This window comes from Nesoenas mayeri (assembly GCF_963082525.1).
Source record: "Nesoenas mayeri genome assembly, chromosome: 3".
Taxonomy (NCBI): domain Eukaryota; kingdom Metazoa; phylum Chordata; class Aves; order Columbiformes; family Columbidae; genus Nesoenas; species Nesoenas mayeri.
The window spans coordinates 28,021,651-28,045,325 of NC_137544.1; the positions used below are offsets into that span (position 1 = coordinate 28,021,651).

The 23,675-nt window shown below is 41.1% G+C and overlaps 2 protein-coding genes across 2 annotated transcripts; both read left to right on the plus strand.

Annotated features, from left to right (window-relative positions):
* The first annotated feature begins 1,541 nt into the window (after nt 1-1,541).
* Nucleotides 1,542-10,221, plus strand: LOC308038358 (uncharacterized protein). The gene is made up of 2 exons (XM_080340833.1): nt 1,542-1,861; nt 10,083-10,221. The coding sequence occupies exons 1-2, from the start codon at nt 1,823-1,825 to the stop codon at nt 10,176-10,178; spliced, it is 135 nt and encodes a 44-aa protein (XP_080196959.1). The 5' UTR covers nt 1,542-1,822; the 3' UTR covers nt 10,179-10,221.
* A 270-nt stretch (nt 10,222-10,491) lies between these two features.
* PTP4A1 (protein tyrosine phosphatase 4A1) lies at nt 10,492-16,863 on the plus strand. The gene is made up of 5 exons (XM_080340832.1): nt 10,492-10,631; nt 12,009-12,101; nt 12,482-12,612; nt 14,019-14,093; nt 15,280-16,863. Exons 1-5 carry the CDS (start codon nt 10,527-10,529, stop codon nt 15,395-15,397), a joined length of 522 nt encoding a protein of 173 aa, XP_080196958.1. The 5' UTR covers nt 10,492-10,526; the 3' UTR covers nt 15,398-16,863.
* Nucleotides 16,864-23,675: the final 6,812 nt, after the last annotated feature.

The window sequence follows — 23,675 nt, forward strand, 5'->3', positions numbered from 1 at the left end:
CCCAAAAATGTTCCTGATATTTTAACCACCAACAAATAAACAATATTCCAAGCAGCCACCAGCCTTGGGATCTTCTTATTTTATAGGACTCTGAGCACGTTTTCAGGTTTTACATGGACAAGGAAACAGCTGCAAGTTCCCCAGAGTTGTGCCCTGAATCAGTCAGTAAATACAAAATGCAAATGTAAATAAATACAACCTAGATGTGTTTATAGACCAGAAAAGCTGAATATGTTATCCTAGCAGAGACATGTCTCCCAGTCAGAAATTAACTTATGCCCACCTGAAGCCAGGTGGAGTGAAAGGTAATGCAGATATATTCTAAATAACACACCTCTCACGTGTCTGTTACCATGAAAACCTCCTCTGTATGAAACACAGTTTCTGCAGGTTATATAAAAACAGAAAATTTCGGCAAAACCAGAAACCACCCATGCCTTTGTACAAGTCAATACAAACTTATGAGATTCAGAATGGAGGTGTTTATTTTTTAGATCAAAACCAATTCATGCAGACTCCTGTAACCTGTATAGTATCAATAATGTAACATGCAGAAGGCAGGCTTAACTAGTTAAATATAACTAGAACAGTATCCAGCTAACTGAAGCTAAAAATAGCCTGTTATTTCATAAAGCTAGCGCTGACCCAAATGGAGGTGTTTTCCAGGCTGACCATGTCCAGCTGGGGATGGACTCTTATGCCTCGTGACACCACAGGTCCCAACACCGGATTTCACCCGTGAGGTGTCTGTGTCTCAGCAGCACCTGTGTCCTGGAGACAGCGCTTCCTGTCAGCGAGGGGGCACAAGGATCAGTCTATATTGTTCCCTACAGCACTTGTGGCCTACTGGGCTGATCTCCCATCTGTAAAACCAGAAATCATGATTTTATCTGGATTTAACAGCCCCAAATAATCTGCGGACAAAACGCGCTAAGAGCTTCCTATTAGCATTAAACTTGCGAAAGAGGTTTTGCAGCCCGAGAGCGATGGGGACTGGGGATTAGAACGCGTGCAGGGCCCTTCGGTTTCTCCAGCGCCAGAGGGGCCGCAACGCGCCACCGCGCGTCCAGCCGCGCTGCCGTTGCCGCCTTCCCCCCTGCCCCGCCGGCCGCCCTTCCCTCAAACATCCTGCAGCCCGGCGGAGAACCGGCCACAGCCGGCGGGCCGCAGCAGGGTGCCAGCGGGCCACCCCGCACTGGGGCGCGGGGAACAGTCTAGAACTCGCCGCCCCGGGGGAGCCGCAGGCCGCGCCACACGCTTCCCGGCGAAACCGCCGGCACGGGCGGGGGTGGGGCTCCCGCGCAAGGCGGCCCCGGCCCGGCCCCTGGAGACAATTCCTGCGCCCGCCCGCTCGTCCCGCTCTGCCCTCGCCGCGCCGCGCCCCTCCCCGGCCCCGCCACCACCAGCTTCATTCACTAACCGGTTCTCGCCGGCTGCCTCCGCCTCTCGGCTCCCTCCCGCCTCCGCCCAGCCTGCCTGCCTGCCTGCCTGCCTGCCTGCGCCGCGCCCACCCCGGCGGCCGAGCTCCCGCCCAGGACGCGCTGGAGGCGCCTCTAATTGGGCAGGCGCGACGCTCGTCGCCGACGTGCGTGAGCGAGGGGCGGGACCGGGTCTCTTGTGCGGGAGGCGGCGCCGAGTGTCCCCTCTGGTGCAGCAGCGTCCGCTCCGCGCCAGCCTGCAGAGCCGCCCGCCGCTGCAGCTGTATGGTCGAGCCCCGCTCCGCCGCCGAACCCCCTCCGGCAGCTCCGCGGCCTCTAGCGCCTCCACGTCCTCCTGGTTCTGGTCCTCCTGCCCCCGGCGGTGGCGCCCGCACCCCGGCTGTATGATCAGGCTACAGTCTTCAATGAGTAACCATATTCCTGTGAGTGCCGCCCGCGCCCCCCGCCCCGCTTCCCCCGGCCCCTCGCCCCGCCGACTGCCCTTCTGTGCCCTGCTCCCGCGCTTTTCCCCCTGTCCCCCCCTCCTGTCTCCTCCATGTTGTGTCTTTGTTCTGTAGCCTGGGTCACGCTGGCTCCGGGCGGCTTCTCGTAGCGCCGGGCTGTGGCTTCGCCTGTGCGGGCCGCAGGGGAGCCGATCCAGCCCGGCTGCGGCGCGGCCCGGCCTTCCTCCCGCCCCCGGCGCCCTTCTCCTCCTGCTACCGCGTGCCGGTGCTCTTCTCCCCTTCTCTACCGGGAGGTGAAGAGGGGGCGACCTCACCGCGGCTCCCGAGTGGCCCGGCCCGGGCACAAAGCCGCGTTGAAAGCCCGGCTGCCGCCGGCCCCGCCCGCCCGGGCTCCCCCCGCCGGTGTCTGTCTGGCGGCGTCTGTCGTGCTAGGCCGGGGAGGGCGGCCGCCGGGAAGGGCAGCGCCCCTGCAGCCGGGGCTCTGCGCCCCTGGGCCGTGTCAGGGCGGCGGGGGCTGGGAGCCCCCTACCGGGGGGAGGCTGGGGCCGGGCGGCGGCTGCGGGGGACAAGATGGCTCCGCGTCGGGAGCCTGATCGAAGCGTGATGCGAACCCGTGACCGTCGCAGCTGGGGCGACGGCCCGGCCCGCGGGGCGGTGTCGCGGCTGGGGCAGCGTCCCCTCGCTGGGGAGAGGCAAGCGGCCCGGCGCCCCTCGGCTGACGCAGCCCTAGAGGTGGCCGGAGCCTGAGGCTTTCCGGGCAAGCCGGGACTTGCCCGTGGGCGCTCGCCAGCGAGGCAGCGCGGCTGGGCCGCGGCGCTGGCACCGGGCAGCGTGGCCGGCGCTCGCCCCCCGCCGGGGCCCCACGTGCGCGGCCGCGCTGAGGGCGAAGACGGTCGAGCGGCTTCTTTGTCTCCGGCGTGCTCGGGCGGGGAGGCAGAACGGGCTGCGAGCGAGGACGTGAGGCCTTTCCGAAATGAGCTGTACGCAGCAGAGGTGGGGTATTCCCCAACTCACGTACGCCGCCGGCCCGGCTCAGCCTGGGCTTTTGGGTGGCTCCTCAGCCGGGAAGAGTTCTCAGAGGAGTCATTCTGGTACACGTTGAGGTGAATGTTTCTGTAGCAGTCTGCCATTTACCCTTAGAAGCTCACGAATGCTGTTAAATACCTTAATTTTTACCGGACCTGCTTTTAAGACCTTGCCATCTGGATTTTCAAGGAAGGCATTTCCTTCTGGAGGTGAATCGCAGTTCGGCATCAGAAGTTTTTGCTTTCCTCACATACTTGCCTTCCCCCTCCCTGCTTCTAGTAGTCTATGTGTCTGTGCTGCCTAACATCTTCCACCACAGAGCACCCTGTGTATTTATTTACAAACAAGGAAAGGCTTGCTGGTGGTAGTACACCCTCCAAAAGTGAGGAAGCAAGAAAGACAAAGTATTATAAAAATCAAGTAACCATTATATGGTGGTAGTAGAATCACCATTAGTGGCAGTTGTGTGTAGATCTGGGTTGCTGGTCCGTTAGCCAGCTACACACATTGCAAATACTATGAGCTGACAAATGCACAGGCTTTGTGGCATGAGGGTCCTGTGATTCTGGCATTTCTTGCTGAAGACAACTTTCCAATATGTCTACCTGCATTTGCAGAGTCTCCAAAGCAGTGACTCAGAAGTATGAACTCAGTCTCTCTGTAATCTCATAGAACTGTCAAATCAAAAAACCTGAAGATGACACTTAAATGTCAGTTCTTATTATTCCATTGATGGAACATCAAAGGATTTTTTAATTGTCTTACAGGAACAGAATCATTTCAGGAGGAAAATGTGGAAGAGAGAAATTACATAGCCATGGGAGGAAATGTGAGAGTGAGAAAGAAAAATGAGTGGCAGGAGCCAAGGAGGAAGAATGTAATTGTCTTACCAAAACTAAATGTGTCAGTGAGGCAGTAAATAAATATAATTTAGTATTATCTAGTAACTTCTGTCTTGTGAAACCTTCCTGTTCTGACAGAATATATGCCACGTAAGAATGCTGGATCTATCCCAGTGTGTAGGCTGACTCTGTGATCACTTATTTTCTTAAAGATTAAGCAGAACACCCAGATCAGGGTATTACTGAATTCTAAACTAGTCACCTCATATTTAAAAAAATTCAAACTCACTCTCTCAAATCAATACAAGAGGTACCTCTGTGTTAAAAGTGAGTCTGTAACTCCTTAGAGCTTTCTTCACAGATGCAACTTCTTGTTTGGTACTCACACCTTTATTAGATCAATAAAATACGGCAATAACCATCATTGTGTGTATATGCAAAGTTTCTCATTATTACTTAAAACATAGTGTAATAACTTTTGAGTAGGATGACAGCGTTTATGTAGTTTGCTGCTGAAGTGACAGTGTTAAGTCATTTTGAGACCTCTTGCTTTCAGAAACTCAAAAAGCGGTTACATTAGACAAGGGGATTGAATGGTTTCTGTTATGTCTTATTTTTCCCAATATCCAGCACAGAGCCATGAAGGTGATTAAGGGAGTGGAGCATCTCCCTTATGAGGAAAGGCTGAGGGAGCTGGGTCTCTTTAGCTTGGAGGAGACTAAGGGGTGACCTTATTAATGTTTACAAATATATATAGAGTGAGTGTCACGAGGACGGAGCCAGGCTCTTCTCGGTGACAACCAATGGTAGGACAAGGGGTAATGGGTTCAAACTGGAACACAAGAGGTTCCACTTAAATTTGAGAAGAAACAACTTCTCAGTGAGGGTGACAGAACACTGGAACAGGCTGCCCAGGGGTGTTGTGGAGTCTCCTACTCTGGAGACATTCAAAACCCGCCTGGACACATTCCTATGTAGCCTCATCTAAGTGTTCATGCTCTGACAGGGGGATTGGACTAGATGATCGTTTGAGATCCCTGGCATTCTGTGATCTGTTAAGGCTTTTTTGCTTTTTTTTACGTGGTCTAAGCAGAAGAACTAGGAAGACAGTCACATGGCCTCAGTTTCATCATCTCTGGAAGTTGCATTGACTTGTTATACAGGAAGTTTTGAGAACTTTTTCTTCCCCCTAAACTGCATATTGGAATCACAAGAAACATCGTTCTTTCACACAGCATGTCATAACAAATCTGTGATAAAGCTTTACAGTCTCCCATCTGTGATGTGTAAATGTATTTTCGTAGGCCATGGGTTACTTTCTCTGGTTCAAAATGAGTATTGTTATCTCTGTGGATATCATAATACAAGCATTCATGTGCCTAGTAGGTAGGAGATGAATCTTTTCAACAATACCTAATGAAGGTACCTTGTGTAATGTTTCTGCAGTCTGTACTCCTTACCTCTCTTGCTCCTTGTCTGCCTTAGCAGTTGCTACTTAGGCCTTGAGTAGTAGGAAGAAGTCAGAGGTATTTGTCCCTCCGTCCTTCAGTAGCTTTTTGTCGGGTAGCAAGTTAGAACAATGAACGTACTTGCAGGTGCTCTCAAATTGAAATGTAATGTAGTTTATTTTAGTTTTCTAGTTTTGATCCTGTGGTTTCAGCAGGTGAGTGTGTGGCAGGTCTTGACTTCAGAAAATGTGATCCCATGTAGTTAATTCTGGGCAGTGTATGTGCAGGTGGATTGAGCAACCATGAACCATTTTCTGCATCTTCTGAAGGTAGAGTGAAGTGTCATGTAACTGTGTAAACTAGTGCTTTCTTTTGCAGGCTTCTCAAGATGCTACTAAGTTGTGAACAAGAATGTCAACAGCATGGGATAACCTTACACCTCTCTGCTTTCCATCCATCAATAACAATCTGATAGATTACTTTCATAAGCAATTTTTGCCAGACACCAGCAATTGTTTGTTTCAAACCCAGAATTAGCATACATGTGAATCAGTCTCCTTGCCAGTCAAGATAGGTACTTTAGTTTCCTGTCTCAAAAAAGGGCAAGAATTAAATCTTTTCCTTTCAAGATGTCTTTCTCTTGCAATAAACTATTATCTAACTTCTACCATAAATGGTAGGAGATGGTGCAATCATAATATTACTTTATCTCATATTGGACAGGATACCCTCTCTTAATAGGTGGTCCTCTCATATTAACCTTAGTTTTGTTTTCCAAGTTTATTTTGATGGATCTCACAGTCTAAGTGCTGTTTGGCTTTTTGTTAATAATGGAATCTTCTGTGTCTGTTTCCAAAATCCTTCAGTGTTCATTTTCCTCAAGGAAAACTCACATGTAAATTGAAAATAATATGCTGGAGTAGCCAACTTGATAGTATAAATGTTGAGTTGCATCATTCTATTAAACTTCTGTGTACAATACTATGCATTTGAGTTTCACTTATGCAGCATTATACTTGCATACACTATCTTGACTTTTTGATAGCTTACATACCAAGTAGTTAACTCTGAGACAACACAGAAATTTTCAAGTTGTGTTTCCAAGCCTCTTGGAAGCAGCTCACAGCTTTTGAGTCCCCCCGTGCCCAAAGTGGTCTTAATTACAACACTACTTTTATAGCTTATTTCTTATCTTGCAGGTCTTTTTGCTGAAGATGAGTGAAGCCTTGTACTTCAGCTTAATGCCGTAACACAAACAGCATGCCAATGTACTAGTTGTCTTTAATCTTAATTTGGCTCCCAGAACAGAACTAAGCTAGGCTGGCAAAGCTGTCTTAGGATAGTGCAGTAGGTTGCTGCCTTAAGGAATTGGTCTGTGGAGCTTTCTGGCTAGCAATGCTGAGAAGTGATGGCATTCACATCAAAGGAAGATGTGAGCTTTGCTCCTTTATAATGTGGCAGCAGCAGTTGCCAAGGTGAAGAGCGAGACTCAGATACGTGCTTGGTTAGGTCCGTGGTTCTGTGAATTAGTAAGGTGCTGATGTATCTAATTGCTAACTGTTAAGATAGTATTAAATGTATTCATTTGTAGGGGTTAATTACACATGGACCTTAAATTTATCATTGCATAATGTACTTTTTCGTGTGTAAGAATTTAAACTGTGCACTCAGTTTCTAAGTGTGATTAACAGTCTGCATTTTAGAAAGTAGGTTACTTAACGAATGCTCTGCGATCTGCCCTCCTTCTTACCCCCATGATGAGTTTGTCTGGTATCATATTGAGTACTCCTAGTTGCGTACTAAGGGCAGGTTGCCTACCAGACTGGATTAATCTTCATTACTTTTTACTTCCTACCTTCCCCCATATGGAGTCATGTTAACAGGTTCCAGTTACTCTACATTCTTTTCTCCCGAAAATCTCCATCTTGCAGAGTGAAAGGTCTTGTCTTTACCCTAGTGATCCCATCCCATCCCATCTCCTCAAGGTCACTTGCATGCTTTTTCTGTTTCTGACAACCTCCACTCCATCTTCTACCAGGGGAAAGGACAGGCTATGGTTCCTCTTAGCAGTCTTAAGAAGAGATAAACCCAAGACCTGCCAGTGCATGCGAAAAGCGGCACAAGACCATGTGCAGCTGTATGTGCTTAAAGCTGTCCTGTCCCTTTTTGCTGCTCTGCTGCTTAAACTAATTGAAAGTGACTTTAAATAAGCTATCTTCAGTTCTTTTTTTCAATTGCTATTTTAGGTGTTCCTGAGGTCTGGTCCTAGGAGTCTTTTTTTTTTTTAACGCACATCTACCTTCTGCTGGGGTATGGAGGGTGTCAGATGACAATTCTTAAGAGTTCTTACGAATCTGAATTTTTGTGGTTCCTGTTACTCTGTTGGCCTTTGACTTTGTAGGATTTTTTTTTTTTTTTTTTTTTCTTGTGCCTGCTAGATTTAGAGTTCTCACTGTCCCTCAAGTTATTGCAAATAAAAACTCAAACAGTTGTAACTGGCAAACTTAATCCTACAGTCTTTACAGAAATGGTGATGGTAGTGTCTCTGGAACAGAAGCAAAGTGCATGTGAAATTATACTATTATAATTTAAATTTCCAATAGTTTCCCTCTGCAAACGGCTTGTGATTAAGGTTCATCCTTAAAACTTCAGACAACTTCCTGCAAAGAAAACATGAAGGATTCCTGGAGTTGTTTGATCTGCTTTTTCTAAAGGGCCTTTGTAACATTATGTGATGCAGTGCTACCCATCTGCTGAAGTCTGATCTTAATTATTATCTTCTTTGTTACTACTGCTCTGTTACTGAAGTTCCTCTTCTCTGGACTTGCAAAATCATGTTCACAGCATAAAACATTGTTGCAGTTCTTTAAATTGTAGTTCACCATAAGAGCTTCTAACCTACTGAGGTACCCAAATGACCTTTAAAGGTGACTTCCAAGCCAAACTGTTCTATGATTCTGCAATTCCATACCTTTTAGGAAACTCAACAGTTATTAGGCTATTGATTTGTTGTGGTTTCTGCTTAATACTAATCATTATTAGATAGACTTGCTGTTGTCTTAATGTTATATGGTTAGGTGCCTGCAGTGGAGTCTTGGTCTGACTCCAAATCCAAAATGGCAGTTAGTGACTGTGACTTATTTGCATGTAGCTGTTTCTTCCTGCCCTTTGATAAAAGCCACTTTCTTAAAACACTTTATCAGGACTTATTGGACAGTTGTCTTTAGGACCTGATCTTTTGAATTTGCTTCCTCGTGACTGGGAAGCTTTTCAGCACAGGCTGCTTGTTTCATGGTCACTTGAATGGGAAGGTTTCAGTGTAGAGCACTGAAATACTGTCTGTCTCCTTATTTTCTCTTGTACACTTGCCTTAATTATATATATATATATATGGATGCATAGAACTGATTTGTAATCATTAAAAAATCTGAACATTGCTACAATTAAGTTACATGTTCTGTTTGCTAGAAACTAGGTTTGTGAAGGCAAAGAACTGGCATTACTGTAACCCAGCCAGAGGAGTAGGGGAAAAAAAAAGACATTTTAAAGAAAGTATGTGATAGCAATTCTATAGCACTCTGTGCTCAGCTAATGTATTCCCAAAGTGTCTTGCTTGGGCAATATTTTGCTTCACCATAGAAATACACAGATTCCTTCCAATGCTGGGAGTTGACTGGCCAAGTAATTTTTTCTGCTAAACAGTTGTAGGGGTCAATAATGTTTCTCTCTAGTACCTAAGTATTTTTAGTGGGCATTTGGTTTGGCTTGTGCCTGTCTTTTGGGGCACAAAACTTCGTTTCTGTTCTCTATGCAGGTATTGTCAGCAGCACTGGTACTGAGGTTGGTCACAAAACTAGCTCCTCTGCTGTAACATTCCACAGAGCATAAAAGCATATATCCTTGGGTCATTTGCATAGCAACATCTGCAAATGAATACACATCTCAGAGTAGTTCCTTAGTTGTCTACTTTCTTGTTGTGCATCTTGCAGTAATTTTATAAGTAAACTTGCCCATAGCAAAATAGCACACCACAGGGCAGAAATAACCTGTTCAATAAACTTGACTCCGTATGTTTTTAGCTGGACTAATATCTTGGTATGTTAATAAAGTCATGGTGTAAAAAGGCAGATGAAGGTTGCCATGTGTCTTCAGCCTTTAGTATGTGAGATGTTCCTTAGTTAGAAATCTGTGTGCCTTGAAAATCTCCAGATATGTTCAAAAGCTTGCATTGTTTTGTTAGGCCACAAAGATTTTTCATTTGCTTTCAAGACTTCCTGTTTGAGACAGGTGGATTAAAATGATTTTTTGCTCTACTGGCAGTTCTGTATGTGAATTAATAAGGCTTACATGCAAAATAAGTCTTTAGCCTTTAAGTGATTCTGCATCTATGTAGAGACTGGTAGTTTTGTTTCAACATTAGAAATTATATGATGTTCAGCTTGAATATTCAAGGAATCTCATCCTTGCCTTCATGGGACTACTTAACATCAGTGTAACTTTAGTAGGTGTTGTGATGTCTCTCAATTCAGAATGGAAAATACTGTCGTATGGGTATCTTGGAACAGATATGCTTTGTATAAATACTTCGTGTTGCTATGTTTAGCTCATTTGATTTGGTATTTTAATACATTTCAGTTTTTAGTGTTGAAACAACCCTATATGGAAACTTTTCATTGAGTTAATGTATTCATTTCAAGTAATCCTTGCTGAAAGAGGTAGCAGGATTCTTATACAAACTTAATTCTTGGATTAAGAAGTAAACCTTGTGAAACTGCTTAGTTGCTCTGGTTTTATTTTCTTTTTGTTTTGTAATGTTTGTTGTCTTCAAAATAACCTGGCTTCACCTGTGCTCATTATGTATTTTTTTTCTCCTTCTCTTTACAGCAGTTCTGTGGTGTTCTTGGTCACACATTTATGGAGTTTCTGAAGGGCAGTGGAGACTACTGCCAGGCACAGCACGACCTCTATGCAGACAAGTGAACTGTAGAAATTCATTACTACTCCACCAAGAAGCCCCCCTAAGAGTGGTTGACCAGGATAAGAAGTATTGAATTGAAATTGGCAGAGCATTTAACAACAGAATTCAGACCTGGATGGGGTAAACCTCAGTGCACTGCCTTTCTTTTGCCTCAGTATTACTGGATTGAAGAATTGCTGCTTCTTGTTAGGAGGTTCATTTCATTTCCCATTGCTCCCAACTTCATACTTGCAAGCACTGAGAATTTCACGTGGAGTATAGTGAAGTAGACTTCAGTTTCTCTCCATCACTTCTGTATTAGATTTTTTTTAATCCTTTCATAATCTTGTTGCATGTTTAACTAAATCAATATGGCCCGAATGAACCGCCCAGCTCCTGTGGAAATCACCTACAAGAACATGAGATTCCTAATCACACACAACCCAACCAATGCAACCTTAAATAAATTTATAGAGGTAAGGCTGGGACAGAATTTTTACTGATGTTATTTTTTAATGCCTGAGCAGCATGCTATATTAGCAGTTTCCTTCTTTACTAGTTGATAACAGTTTTCAAATACTGATGACATGCTTCGAAGACCTACAGATAAATCTATTGAGATATACTTTGGCCTTCACAAAAACATACTTTTGAAAGTGAAGGACTGAAATAATTATAGTGTCTAGTACATTGTACATGAAGTACATTGTTTAGGTCTGAGAACAGGAATTATCTGGCAGAGTTATGTGTAGAACAATACAAAGATATCTCCCTTCAGTAATAGCAGATCATGATTCTAGTGTTGTTTCAGAGAATCCTCTGAGTGTCACTGTCTATGTGAGTGAAATCTGTGGCTGTAGGCTCTGCATCCAGAGCTGCTGAAGCCATTTTAAGTGTTTTGGTACATGCTGAAATTGTTTACTGATTAAAGCCAGGTCGCTTGGCATATATTGCTAGTATCAAAACTTGCATCTAAACCTTGCATCTAGCATGTTGGAGCTATAAAGTGCCCAGTTAAAAATGTAGGCATGTATGCTAACAATAGGTTCCTCCAAAGTTGCCTCCTGTTAAGGTCTTGAGTTTGTAATGCAGTCCTTCATTAGCAAGATTCTAGGAGTATTATGCCTCAGTTGTGCATTCAGTGTGGATAATGTACAAGAAACATAGTGAGATAACATTTGTTTGTCTTTATACTCTCACAACTAGATAAAATATTCTTAGGCTATGCTTCAGTCACTACTGTGACGGTTACAGTCTGAATGATGAGTTGTTTCAGGGATAATGAAGAGTAATTGCCCCCTTCTTATTTCTTAATGGAGGGTAATAGCAAAATTGAAAGTTAAAGTTTGTTATTCTCTAGTTATGGTAACTCGGGAGCTGGAATAATTTGTCTTGTGCTCGTAACTCTTAACAGTAAGAGGTCTTATAATCCTGTTGCTTTAAGCAGACAGGGAGAAGGGGAAGATCTAAACTTCCCTCAGAACGCTTTTGGTGAAGCATGTAGCTTTGCAAACCAGGAAACTTCTTGTTTCATTACAGGAAGGATGTTTTAGAGGGGGCCTATTTATTTCATTAATATTTAGGTGGATCTAATTTTAAAAGAAAAAGAAGCCTGATCCAGTGTAACAAAACTTAATCTTCAGACATGTTTGCAGAAGAGCTTAAAGGTATCTGGCATTAGCACACAGGTTTTCAGTTATTTCATCTTGCTGTGTTTTTCACAAGGTGGCAAGCATTTGTGTGAGTTTACTTACTAAAAATTTTTGAATGAGTTAATAAGCTAACCTATTGAGAAAATTAAATCTAAGTGAAGTCAGTTTACTCTTAAAACAGGTGTTTTTTTCACCCCCTAGGAACTTAAGAAATATGGCGTTACCACAGTGGTGAGAGTGTGTGAAGCTACTTATGACACTGCTCCGGTGGAAAAAGAAGGCATTCAGGTTTTGGTAAGTAGTGCAGAAGCAGAGTTTTAAACTGATGCACCACCTCTGCCCCCAAACTAAAAAAAAAGTTTTTATACCACCTTATTAGGTTGAGAAGTGTATTCCAGTAGCTGATGGAAGCAAAAGCTGTACAGACATCCTGTCTTGGTCAGGAAAAAAATCTTGTTTGGAGCAAAATAATTCGCTTAATGGAAACAGATTGAAAGGAATATGTTCCTAATTTTACTATGGTATACTATTAGAAAACTGTAAGCTTGAGTGGTTCTCTTACCTGTCAGCTCTTGGCCATTGTGTCACCTCCATTTTTGTGTATGCACGTAGCATACAATCATGAAGAGTCCTATCTTTATGTATTTATTCATATATGTCACACTGTATTCTAGGATTGGCCCTTTGATGACGGTGCTCCACCATCCAACCAGATTGTTGATGATTGGCTAAACCTCCTTAAAGTTAAATTTCGTGAAGAACCTGGTTGTTGTATTGCTGTACACTGTGTTGCTGGTCTTGGAAGGTGGGTAGAGTTTTAAAGATCTGTTGAATTGCCATCCCTGGTCAGACTTGTTAAAATCTAGTACAAAAGTTTATTTGAGTCAAATGTAAAATAGCCACTTATCTGGTATTGGAATGACCTCATGCTTAAAAGTAGTTCAGATGGTAGGAAACTGTCTGTAAATATTAGACTTTAAAAGCCTTTTAGTCAACAAATGATGCTATTATCACAGGTCTCAGACAAAAACTACTGAATGAAGTAAACAAGTATATTCTTATGCCAAGCATATTGATATTTTTTTTGTCCTGCTATGTGATCTTTTCTTCTAATGGGTTTTGGTTTTAGTGACACACCTGTAAGCTTTCTCTTCATTGACACTGCAGCAATATTTCCAGTCTCCTTGTACAAAGCGTATTGTAACTATTAGCCTCAAATAAGTAGGTCATTCTGTCATATCAAGACGAACTTTGATCCGCCACCTATTTAGTGTTCTCTGAAGTCCCAGAGCTCTGTTTCTGTCTCATTTCCAACAGTGAGTGTCAGAATTTTTATAGAAAATGCTAAATGTTCTTCTCTTAGCCCTGTTCCCTCTGTCTGCTGCCACTGTCTTAAATGCAGTTCCAGCAGTTGTGAGAACATAACGTTTTTGCTGCTGTTGTTCTGGACTACCTGGTAACCAGATCTGTTAAAAAAGCAGTTACCATATTCTAGCCATGGGTTTCAGCATGTCCAGTATAAAATGGAGCTTTCTGGTCTTGCTGTCTGTAAGCTTGCCTTATCCACTGTTTGCATTACGGCTTAACACATAACAAAGTTGACTGTAATGCTTAATGCTACCAAAACAAGTCGTCTTCAGCTGCTTACAATGATGTGTGTTGTTTTTCCTCAAAGCTGGGCAGTTAACTAATTGAAAAGATCCTAGCTTTTTACCACGTAAGGGTTTGTGGGGTTTTTTTTAATCCTTGAAAAGGATTGGGGGTGTGCAGCAGTCTGTGGCTTGCGTCTGTTTGTAAAACTTGTGACACCAGTTCTAGGACTTGTCAGTTCTTATTGAGCTGACTGCTCTTCTGATTAATGCTTTGGGGTTCTGACTGCTTCTAAAGATGCTTGCTTATGGGAATGGAAACCCATATGCAACTCCCTCCCATAATCAATTGGCTTTGAAACAAATGGGTAAAGATGATTTGCATTTTATACCTGCTGTTCTCTCCTGTACCTAAAGTCAGATGAAAAAAGTTAATGTTGACCAGAGTTAATTTAAAGCCCTTGCTTACTAAGAACTGTGTTGCAGATGGGTAGCTTGAAAACAGATGGTATAATGGCTCAGTTTTTTGCTTCCCCAGGCCAGAAACACCAGATACACAGAAGGACAGAAAAGAGAACTGGTTAAAGTAAATAATACTTTTTTTTTTTTTTTTTTAAACCAGAGCTCCAGTCTTAGTTGCACTTGCACTGATAGAATGTGGAATGAAGTATGAAGATGCAGTGCAATTCATAAGACAGTAAGTATGAAGCTAACATCTAGCTGTTTCAAAGACTTAACACATTGATATATCCTTTGGCACTAAAGGCAATTCTAAATGATGTTCTTGTCTTTTACCTTTTACTGTTTGTTTTGGTTTTTTTTTTTTGTAACATATTTAGTACCTCTGAACTTTGTAACACGTATTGTGTATAGTCAGTGTTGTAGGACTTGGCCTTTGGGATGGGTATTTTCTGTTCATTCGGAAAGCAGAATCAGTAAGGTACTTGAGCAAGTGTAAAAAACAAAAAAATACCCTAACTTTCTGTTAGATCTACAGAGTTGTCTCTATTATTTGTACATGTGAGAGGCAGAATATATTTGCAATTTAGGTTCTGTCAACTACCTAGAGCTAACAATTGTTCACATTTGTGGATCCTTTCTTCTGTATTAGATCAAAGTGTGCTAAACAGTTCTCCTGGTCTTTTCTGGTAGTCTACCAAAGAAAAATATTTCCTTGAATTTTTTAGTAAATGTAAGTTGGAGGAGAACAATTTTAGTCTCAAGGCCTCAATTTTGCAGGTTTCAACTATATTAAAAAGAAGCTGCAGCTCATATAAACAATACCAAACTACTTCTTGCATAACTGCAAAACGTTTAAAGAATTAAATTCAGCTTGTACATCTTAACATGCTAGTATTTATGAAGTGAGGAATAGGAAGCCTGGCACATATTCCAAACACTCAGCAAAAATGTACCCTTCCCTCACACACTTCTAGTTTTGAGAAAACCAAGAAAACTCAGTTTCTGTTCAGCTTCTTATTATGGGAAGTTAGAATGTTTATGTACTTTCTTAATACTGTAGTATTCTTCAAAATTATATTAAGAGTCTGAATAACTTCAGCTGTCTTAAGAAGACCATCTTGCATGTGCTCCATAGCTTCCTTTTGAAGATCTGAATTAAGATCTTTGACTTGTGTATTTCAGAGGCTAAAACACAGTCTAAAATGCTACGTACTCCTTTGAGCATGCAGTCCAATGAAGTATTTGTGAAAGGAAGCTACCACCTTCTTTCCTGGCACTTTCAATTATCCTTACTTTGGTTACAGTCTTGACTTAATGGTGTTTTATTTAAGTGACCTAAAAATATTTTGCTCTGGTTGGTGATACTGTTTCACTAGACAGTAGATTAATGTTCTGTTTAAAATATTTTTTCCTCCATCTAGGAAGCGGCGTGGAGCTTTTAACAGCAAGCAACTTCTGTACTTGGAGAAGTACCGCCCCAAGATGCGTCTGCGCTTTAAAGACTCCAATGGTCACCGAAATAATTGTTGTATTCAGTAAAGCTCAATAGCCTATAGTACTTCTTTGGGAATAAAGGATGGAAACTAGAATTAAGCAGACTGCATGCCAGAGACATCAGTCTGATATTTTTTCTTTTAGTAGTAAATGGAGCTTCCTTAGGAGTATTTAATAGGCTAAAGGCTTAGTAGAAATGCAACTTCTGTGTTTAGGTAAATATCCGTTTGGAGACTCAGTAAATGTTTTTGCTGTACCCTGTTTCTGAGCTGTCTCCTTGTTTGTTAATTACCAGTTTGGATATCCTTTAATCATGCCATTGAGTCTTACCCACCTAGTTTCAACTGCTAAAAATTGGGGTACTGAAATAAATCAATCTGTAGAGAGATTAGGTGCCAAAATACCCAGCATATCAGCTACTTGTTTTTCCTTATAAATGAGCATATTTCTGATGACGTGAGAACTACCAGCTTATCTGGACCTTGTTATCTTTTTTCTACAGTCACTTCAATATTGAAGAATATGGCCTCTAAGGTAGCCTTGCCTGCTCACTGTATGTTTTGTCTCCCACAATCGCACTAGAATTATCAGGATTTGCACAGTTTGTCTTTTTAATACTATGAATTACAGCAACTTTTTACCCCAGCGTCCGTACCTTTCTGTTATCTGAACCTCTGCATTTTACAAATCATTATTCTCTGGTTACTCATGTAGAAATCTTTTAAATTGTACAGAAGCACACAAATCTTTAATGTCTCCAGACAAAAAGCCTTACAGTAAAATTAATGTTGGCACTTCATGTGCAACTTAACAGAGGGCCTGAAAAGGTTGGGAGGGGCTATTTAATATTTCTAGTAAAATGTTGCCTTTGTCTTGTGCAGGAAGTATAGAATATGCCCTTTACTTTAGTAAATATTTTTTTAAAATGTAGAAATGCTTTGTTATTGTAGCTAAAAATTCTTAATCAGAAAATTTCTGAAAAATCTTGTAGTTTCTTTTACTGTACCTATTGAGAGTTGTTTACCAACTATTGCTTTGTTGAAAGTGTGATATTTTTTTTTTCTTTTGTTTTTCCTCCTTGAGTTTCTGCTATGACTTGGGCAGACCTCTGTAATATTTTGTATGCCTTTCAAGCTGCGTAACTTAATATTTGAATACTTGATAATTTGTTTTACTATGTAATTGATAAAATGGTGATGTGTATTAATGTTAGTTCAACCATATATTTATACTGTCTTGGGAATGTGTGGTTATAGTTCTGTGGGAGAAATAATTTTGCCAGTGTTCACCAGCTTGTAAAATCTAGTGCAAGAGCTTAAACATCTAAATAAATACTGAAATGCACTTACGAAGTTTGCTGAGATGCTCATGACTTTCACTTAGTTTTGTGTACTTTGTCAGCAGTCTTGAGGTGCCTAAATCCAGAATCTATCCAGGCATCTGTTTGGGTTTTTTTTAATCTAGGCCTGAATGTCCCCTTTGCTGTAATGTTTGCTGTTTGTTTTACTCATAAATAAATGTGGACAAAAATTAATAATAGAAAGTACAGTATTTCTTTATGTAGCTTACTTGTGATGTCCCTTTCCCAGCACTAAAATAGGCCACTTGCTTAGTGTTCTTGAAACTGTCTTTACATATATGTATGCTATTCTGCATTTACTGCAGAGCTTGGGGGACACTTGTATCAGTAGCATTAGATTTTAATTACAAAACAGTATGATACAGTGCTTCATTGTCAAAACCGAAGTTAAGTCCAAGCAGAAGATATCCCAAAATCATGTGAGCTAAGACCTGTGCTTAGGTTTCCAGAGTGGTGACCAAATTTCCTGATTAGGACTGGAAGATGCTTTTAGTAGCCAGCTGAGGTGCTGTTCTTACTGGTGATCATAAGCTTAGGCCTATGTCTGCTTAAAATTAAGCTATGCTTATACCTATCTTTGTTTTCTAACTGGTGAGGTGGAATGCTGTGTACACCAGAAACTACAATGAGACTTCTGATGAATTGTTCTTGTAAAGGCCTAGTCTCATTATAAACTTTGAAATTCTGTATGATTTAAAACTGCCTGACACTGAACATAATTCAGTTTTGTAAAGTAGTAAAATAAACTCTTAACTAGTTGAGCTTTCCTTTGGAAGTTAAACTTAGTTTAAAGGGTATTTTGATCAAAGGAATACAGCTTCATTTGAGTGAGGAAACAAGGCCTATTCTTTTGGAAAGACATCCGAAGTCATAGATGTTTCTATTGTCAAGATGGACTAGACTTCAGGAACCATCGTAAAGACAAAACCTACAAAAATTCTGTAACTCAGCAGTTCGGCAGGCTGACATAAATACTGGTGTAACACAGATTAGTATCCAAACTGAGTTAAAAAATACTAATTGGTCACTCATGGAATGAGGAGGAATCTGTATAACAACTACCAATATAAAATTATTAGTGCAAGTGTGCTATATACATCAGATTTTTGCTCTGTCTCCACAGGATTCACATGGGTAAGGAGGGCTGTGTTTAGGTTAAGAGTTCTAACATGTTAGTGATGGGAGCTTGGTCATTTGAACTCTTTAAACTTGAGACTGGACTTCACTTTAGTCCAGAACACTGGGATTTCTAAAGAGGAAAAACTTTTGCACAATAAGTGTGTCTGTTTAAAGCAAAGATCAAGTCAATCTTAGAACCATTTCCACATTTAGACATGAATCTCTAAGGGTCAGAAGATCGCTCTTGTGTAGCAACTTTGGTAGGTTTCAGAGACTGAGATGTTGATTGTAATTGATAAGATAGCAGATGGAAGTATATAAAGCAAGTTATATAAAGTTCTATATAACTTTTATGATTTTACAAATAAATGGAAAGAAAAGTTTAAATGGAATTACTATATCTTCACTTAAGGCCAAAGCCTGGCATGGAAGACAGGCTTTAATGTTACCCTAATGGCTTAGGTAAATATGGCTTGTGGTAGTATTTGTAAGATTCCTTAGCATGTAGCAGAAGTTAAATATTCATGGGAAACAGGAGGAGAGGGAGAGCATGATCTTTCAATTATCGCAGCAGAAAACTTGATGGGTTCTCTATACTGTTCTGTCATGTAGTCTTTAAATATTGCTGAGAAAAATAGTCAAGATATTCTTTTACTTGATATCCAAAATCAGGTATAAAGTTAAATATGATTCTCTTAAATCTGATTCTCAGAAGTGCTGAGCATTCACTTCCAAGTGAAGTCTGTAAATATTGTATTTACATGAAATTATGTAGTACTACATATTTCTGAACAATCCTGAAGCATTTCAGACTGAATACTCAAAGCCAGTTAATATTTCTGATTGTTAATATCCCTGGTCTTCAGTTCTTCATGCATAAAAATGCGTTCACATACGGAGGGCAGCTGTGGAGATAAGCAGTAATTTTTGAAGTAATCAGACCCATATGTATTATTGCAGAAGAAACAGAAGGAAAACATGTAACTCTGTAGAGTACAAATTCTAGGTTAGACTTAAGATCTCAGTCGATAAGAAAAGTAGTAAAGCATTGGTCATTCGTGTGACCATTGTTCATCCTTACAAGTGAGACAAGGGAAAAATAGTTTAATTAGGTATTTGTCCTTGAGAGTGCCAGACTAAGGCTTCCTAGATGGCCTGACCTGTATCATGTTTAAGCTTCTGAGTGCTTGACTGTGCAGTATTAATAACAATGTTTTTCAATTTTTTTTTTTAATACATGCAACAATTTAAATAGTTACTGAGAGGTAGTATTCAAAACAATACTGCAGATTTGTTGGGAATTTGCTGTATTTTGCAAGTATTTTCTGTAAGTATGCAGGTGATTTACAAGCTGGGGATGATCATAATCTATTTGGAACAATGTTATCTTTTTGTAGGTATTGTGTGATCCCTGCTGAGCTGATCTTCACTGTAATAGAAAGAATAGCTATAATTCACAAGTTGAATGCAAATCTTAAAATCGGGCTGAAATTTAGTGGGTGTTTCTAATAGCTGCGAGGGACTCATCTAAACAAATAGACTTTTACAACATGTGAGTAGAGGCTTCCCTGACAGTAGAAAAGATTTTGCACCTCTCAGGCAAGTGATATGCTGAGAGAGAGGTCTAAAATAGGTTAGATGAAAAGCTCTCTAAAGGTGAGAGCTAGTCTGTAAAGGCCGTATGGGACAGCAAATTCAGTTGGCATTATTTTCCTCTTGATCACCTGCATTAATACTGTTAATTTTGATACATATTGTTCTGCATTGATAATTAATTATCTCTATAACAACACAAGTTAACTTATCGGTGGAAAACATCTTTGTGAAGTAATAGTGGTTAAATAGTGGTCTGACAAGAAAAGATAAGGCCAGTGCCAGAAGATCAAGTTGCCTCCTTCAATTTCTGATTCAAATGAGAACCTTTTCAAAGTGTAGCTGAAGAAAACCAGATACCACAATGTTTAGATACATGGGAATGTTCAATATGGAAATACTTAAATAGTAGAAGACATTCAGTCTCAACACTACATTTAACCTGTGTCAGTGTAATAAAACCTAAGTAAGTATATGGAAAGAGTATTTTCTGGTGGGCTGGAGTCTTAATTACACTTTATTGGTGTAGTAACAGCAGTAGCAGATCCTTATCCTTCATATAAATTTGTACATGTGAGTTTCACAGATGTTTGTTCTGAAGAAGACTGAAACTTAAATTACAACAAGACAGAGGCTTAAATTACAAGGAGAAATAATTTAAGACATAGTTTTATGATACTGATCTGAACAGGACAGTGCAACTTCAGTGCTGTCACACACTTCATCAGCTGATACTAGTGGGAGGTTACACACTCCTTAGTTTGCTTTCTTCAATTCTCAAGTAAATCTGTGTGTCACAAGGTAGGGCATGCAAAACCTAGACTTGCCTTTAACATTTCAATTCAACTCTACAAAATGAAATTTCAATTCATCCTAACAAAAGCACATAAAGACAACGGTGGCATAGCAGATCTGAGAAATCATCATGAAGGGGTTCTCCTACACTGCAAGTACAATAATTCCTTTAGGTTTCATATAGAAGGTTTTCCACGGTAACACACACCCCCCTATCCCAGGGACAAGCTATCCTGCTCTCCACCATCTCGTATGGCAGGATCCTTGCTTCTCCTTTCCTTCAAACAGGGAGTTCCATGTAGGATGCTATGGAAGATGCGTACCTGGCAGGAACTACGTAGCCTTGATGCACTATCTCAGGTCTCCCCACATGGACTGTCTCTGTACCATGTAATTATCCAGTTAGGATTAATTTGGCTAATAGGGAGGCTTTTTTCCTAGACAGACACTTGTTGGCCATTTCCCATTTTAATCTAACCAGTCAGACAATTTTATAATATCCAGTCACTGTGTCATGTTCAGGAGGCTGTTCTTCTGATGGAGAGCATGCAAACTTCCCTACATTTGTGTTTAATTGCAAACCTGACTTATTTTTACTACTCCCATTCTGAAGCTTCATTTGCTCTCAGCTCTTTGCTGTGTAAGGTTTGTTTTGTACCTTGAGAGTCCTGACCTCCCAAGTTCTTGACTTCCTTATTGTGTTCCTATTTTCCCTGCTCAGAAATTCTTGGTCATTCCTATTTCATTTGTCTACTTGTCCTCAAAACTCTCTTCTGGGCTTCCTTAATTGGTATCTAGTTTTCTTCACTGGAAACAATTAAGAAGTACTATCTAATGGCACTTCATGTTTACATTCCTGTCTCAATTGTCTTCCAGCACCACCAAGTATTTATGCTACTTTGAAACTTGGCTTTCAGTAAGTTCTATTAAATAGCAAGCCCTTTCCCTTTGGAAGGAGAAATTTTGGAGGTTCTGAGTCAAGTCCAGGAAGGGAATTAGAGAGAATCACAATATATTTTTGAGTTGAAGCAGTAGCATGTTTTGGAAAGAAATCCCCTAATTGTCCAATTTAGAGATACAGAGTAATTTAGATCGGTCAAAACATTAGGAAGTGATCTAGTCCAACCCCATGCCGAAAGCAGGGCTAACTTCACAATTAGATCATGTTATTCAGGAGCCTGTCCAGTCAAGTTTTTAATATCTCCAAGGATGGAGGTAACTTGGTCCTTTCCAGACCTCTGTTCTAGGGTGTGACTGCCCTCCCAGTGAATACTCTTCCCTTGGTAGCTAGTTTTCCTGGATGCAGTTGGCCTCTTTCTCCCATTTTTTCACTGTGACCTCCTAGAGAGACTATCTCTTCCTCTCTACATACTCCTGCTAGGTAGCTGAGACAGCAGTAAAGTTCCATTCTCAGCCTCCTCTTAAGAAACAGATATCTCAGCATGCCATATGCTCCAAGCCTCTAATCATCTCGATGACCCTCCACCAGGGTTCCCTCCAATTTGTCAATATTTCTCTTGTACCAGGCAGCTTAAAATCTGACACGGTACTCCAGCTGTGGTCTGTAATTGCTTCCCTTGACCTGCTGCCTGGTCTCTTTCTGATGCAATCTTTCCATTCAATTTGTCCACCAGATCCTTTCTGCAAAGCTGCTTTCTTGCCAGTTGACTCCCAGCCTGTACCACCCGTGCATGGGCTATTACATCCCTTATGCAGGACTAACAACTTAAATGGCATTTGTTGCTCTCCATCCACTGAAGCAATCATCATATGCTATCAGATTGGTCAGAGTAGCTTGACATCAGTAAATCCAATGTGACCTGTACACAATCGTTTCTTTTTCATGTGCTTAGAAATGGCTTCCAAGAGGATTTGCTCCATAACCTTCCTGGGAAAGGAAGTGAGGCCGATGGGTCTGTATTTCCCTGGAGCCTCTTTCTTGCCTTGAAGGTGTGCATGAAGTTTTCCTTACTCCAGTAATCAGAAACCTCGCCAGTCACCAAGACCTTTCAAAGATGAGAGCAGTCTTGTGACAGCTTCGGCCAGCTCCAACAGTACCCTTGCATGCATTCCATTTGGTCTAGTTGGTCTAATTGCTCCTAAACTCCATCCTTCTCTGCTGTGGTGCTGATCTCTTCCTCATGGTATCCAGTGACAGGACATGTAGGAATAGTTCAAAGCTGTGCTGAGGAAGGTTTAGACTGCACATTAGGAAGCATTTCTTTACCAAGTGGGTGGTCAAACACCAGAATAGGCTTCCTAGAGAGGTGGCCCATGCCCCAAGACTGTTTAAGAGGCATTTGGACAATGCACTTAATAACATACTTTAATCTTTGGTCAGCCCTGAATTGGACAAGCTGTTGGACTAGATGATTAGTGGAGGTCTCTTCCAACTGAAATTATTAGATTCCATTCAATTCCATTCTATTCTAATTGGGGTACGGTGCCAAAGTCAGCGGCAGGCACCCAGGGGCACAGTTTTTTTGTATCTATTGTAGCTAAGGCTGGGATTGAACGAAGCAGCTGCAGCTGTCTCCCTGCACCCCTAGCCTTTCTCCCTGAGGAGCGCTGCACCCATACGAGCACTCCACATCATATAAAGTTTATCATGCATAGCTGTGTAGGTTCCCACTCACACAGACTGCAAATATAGTACTGTATAGCTGGAGATTAGCAACTTCAGTATTTATACCTAAGAATGGGGAAAAAAAAGAGTAGGGCAGCTCTGGGCCTGGGATGATAATTACAAATTCTGAAAGGAAAAAAATACATGGAATAAAATGAAGAATGGATTTTCCAGAGGTCATTATGCCACACTATAAATTATTAGTTAAACTGGAGATTTAGTAGAACAATTTTAAGGCAGAAAAAGCAGGAGACAACAACAGATAATAATGGAAGGCTGGAGAGAGTTTGAGTGGAATTTCCAAACAATTGATTTGGGAACTGCACTTTTGTGTATGTATATATATATATTATTATATTAAATATATAATAAATAATATATTACCATACATAAAGCCACATAATATATAATAATATATTACATCTATATGGATAAAATTATTTAATTGCATTTTCCTAAAACACAGAATATGATCAAGAACTGTGATGACTGGGGAAGATCAGCATGGTATGCATAGTCCTTGTTACTTTTGTCCAAGATAGAGGAATTTAAGCTAAAGCAAATAAGATTTCTTCTCCAACAGCCTGGAGGACTGTTAGCAATATCAAATTCAAGCTTTGAACCTTTGAAGGTTTTTCATTTGATTTTGCTTTCCCGAGTGATACATCATATATCCTTCCTTCACAAACTAATTTATTTTATTGCATTTTTTCTTAGTCTTTATTTACATTATTCTTTATTTAGAATCCTGGGATTAAGAAACAATTTGCTTATTTCTGTACAGTGGTCACCCTAAGGTCTCTTGGTTCTGTGCTCTGAAATTCAACAGA